Source organism: Mandrillus leucophaeus, unplaced genomic scaffold, assembly GCF_000951045.1.
Source record: "Mandrillus leucophaeus isolate KB7577 unplaced genomic scaffold, Mleu.le_1.0 Scaffold306, whole genome shotgun sequence".
In the NCBI taxonomy this organism is placed as follows: Eukaryota; Metazoa; Chordata; class Mammalia; order Primates; family Cercopithecidae; genus Mandrillus; species Mandrillus leucophaeus.
This window is the reverse complement of record NW_012103210.1, coordinates 1,230,904-1,233,351: the sequence shown is the minus strand read 5'-3', so window position 1 is coordinate 1,233,351 and position 2,448 is coordinate 1,230,904. Positions and strand designations below refer to the sequence as shown.

The 2,448-nt window shown below is 59.5% G+C and overlaps 1 protein-coding gene across 1 annotated transcript in view; it reads left to right on the top strand.

Moving 5' to 3' along the window:
* Positions 1-2,448, top strand: part of SERPINF2 (serpin peptidase inhibitor, clade F (alpha-2 antiplasmin, pigment epithelium derived factor), member 2) — a 21,382-nt gene that overhangs the window by 10,258 nt on the left and 8,676 nt on the right. Inside the window, exons 2-5 of the mRNA XM_011987269.1 lie at positions 412-478; positions 594-632; positions 750-812; positions 1,114-1,315. Coding sequence (XP_011842659.1) covers positions 416-478; positions 594-632; positions 750-812; positions 1,114-1,315 — 367 coding nt within the window. The 5' untranslated portion in view covers positions 412-415. The remainder of the gene's footprint in view (positions 1-411; positions 479-593; positions 633-749; positions 813-1,113; positions 1,316-2,448) is intronic.

Below are 2,448 nucleotides of genomic sequence, written 5' to 3'. Positions count from 1 at the left end.
TGTGCCACCGTTTTACAAGGTAAGGCCAAGCCCGGCAGAGTTACGGGAAGCGCCAAGGTTCTTTGGCAAGAGGCAGCCTGGGTGCAGATGCAGACCTGACTCACAGCTCAGGGCCTTGAAGAATGAGAACATTTTGTTTTGGTATTTCCCTCCTATTCACCAAAACGCTCTCAGTGCAGGCAATATGAAACAGCAGAAACTAAACAGGGGGAAGAAGCCGGGGGGGATGTCCCAGCCCCAGGAGTGGCAGCCGCTGCTCCTGTGTTTGGGGTCTACTCTCATCCTGGAGCCTGCTTCTTCCCCTTGGCAATCGTGACCCAGGACTTGGTGGTATCTGTGATGGCGTGGGTAGGAGTCCCTGGCGGGCGTGGGGACGTGAGACGGGAACAGAGCTTTCTGTCCCTGCCACAGGAACATGGCGCTGTTCTGGGGGCTCCTGGTGCTCAGCTGGTCCTGCCTGCAAGGTCCCCTCTCCGTGGTGAGGCTGGGCTGAAGTCGAGGTGGGGTGGGCTGGAGGGGGAAGAAGAGGGACGTTGGCGTGGAGGGAGGGCTTGGCTCCGAGGGGCCTCCTATCCTTACCCCTTTCTCTGCAGTTCTCCCCTGTGAGCGCCATGGAGCCCTTGGACTGGCAGGTACTGGGGAGCGAGGAGCCTGTGACTGGGTGGAAGGCCCGGGGGGTCTCACCGGTGGCTTGGGCAGGGTAGGGGACCTGTGGGAAGGGTCGCTCTCCATCTGCTTCCTTTCTGCAGGTAACTGGTGGGCCAAACCAGGAGAGGGTGCCCCCACTTACTCTCCTCAAGTTGGGCAACCAGGTACAACCAGGTGGGGCTGGGGAAGAGTGGGCGGGGCCAGAGGGAGGAGGGCCCATCGGCAGGGGTGGGGAGCAGGGGCGCGTGGTGAGGCTGAGGCTCTGGAGTGCAGAGGCCAGAAGGGAGAGGGCGGGAAGGTGGGCGCCAGGCCCCAGAACGCCAGTGCCCTCTGCGTGACGCTCCCTCTCCCCTGGGGCTGGGACAAGGCCCTGCTGTCCTCAGGCACGGGGGCTGTGACAAGACCTTCAACACAGAACCTGGAGCTGACCGCTTGACCTCCCTGACCCCTGATCTGTCCCTGCAGGAGCCTGGCGGCCAGACTGCCCTGAAGATTCCCGCAGGAGTCTGCAGCAGAGATCCCACCCCCGAGCAGACCCGCAGGCTGGCCCAGGCCATGATGGCCTTCACTGCCGACCTGTTCTCCCTGGTGGCTCAAACGTCCACCTGCCCCAACCTCATCCTGTCACCCCTGAGTGTGGCCCTGGCGCTGTCTCACCTGGCACTAGGTACCCTGGCACCACTTGTCCAGACCAAGAGAGCTGGGAGGCCAGTAGGAACTCAGTACTCAGTGGTTCTCCGTGGTGGTTCCTCCACCAGGGTCACGTGGCTGTTTGGTAAAAATGCAGATTCCTAGGCCGGGTGTGGTGGCTCATGCCTGTAATCCCAGCACTTTGGGAGGCTGAGGCGAGTGGATCGATCACGAGGTCAGGAGTTCAAGACCAGCCTGGCCAACATGGTGAAACCCCGTCTCTACTAAAAATACAAAAAAAGTTAGCCGGACGTGGTGGCAGGTGCCTGTAATCCCAGCTACTCGGGAGGCTGAGGCAGAGAATTGCTTGAACCTGCGAGACGGAGCTTACAGTGAGCCGAGATCGTGCTACTGCACTCCAGCCTGGGCAACAGAGCGAGATTCCATCTCAACAACAATAACAACAACAAATGCAGATTCCTGGGCCCCCACCTGTCGGTTTGTGTGAATCAGATCTCAGGGACTGGGCTGGGGAATCTGCTTATTTACAAGTCCTCCTGCTTTTTTTTTTTCTTTTTTTTTTTGAGACAGAGCCTTGCTCTGTCGCCCAGGCTGGAGTACAGTGGTGCGATCTCGGTTCACTACAACCTCCGCCTCCTGGGTTCAAGCCATTCTCCTGCCTCAGCCTCCCGAATAGCTGGGATCACAGGCACCAGCCACCGTGCCCAGCTAACTTTCGTATTTTTAATAGAGATGGGTTTTCACCATGTTGGCCAGGCTGGTCTCAAACTCCTGACCTCAGGTGATACACCTGCCTTGGCCTCCCAAAGCGCTGGGATTACAGGCGTGAGCCGCCGTGCTTGGCCCGTCCTGGCGATTCCTATGCAAACGTTTGACAAGTTTGATAGCTGTACTCTTTCCCACTGTGCTGGAGGGTCTCTCTCTGGGAAACGGAAGCCCAGAGAGGGAAGGCAACTTGCGTGAGGTGAGGTCACCCAACCTGTCAGCCACAGAGGGGAGAGTCACGCAGAGCAGATCCGTGGCTGTGGAAGGACGGCGTGTGGTCCCGTGGATGTGCTCGTCACGGGCATCCAGGAGGGACTGGAATGGGCAGTTGGGGTGAGTAAGGACCCGGCGGCTGGGCCTTAGCCTGTGCGGTGCCCTCCAGGT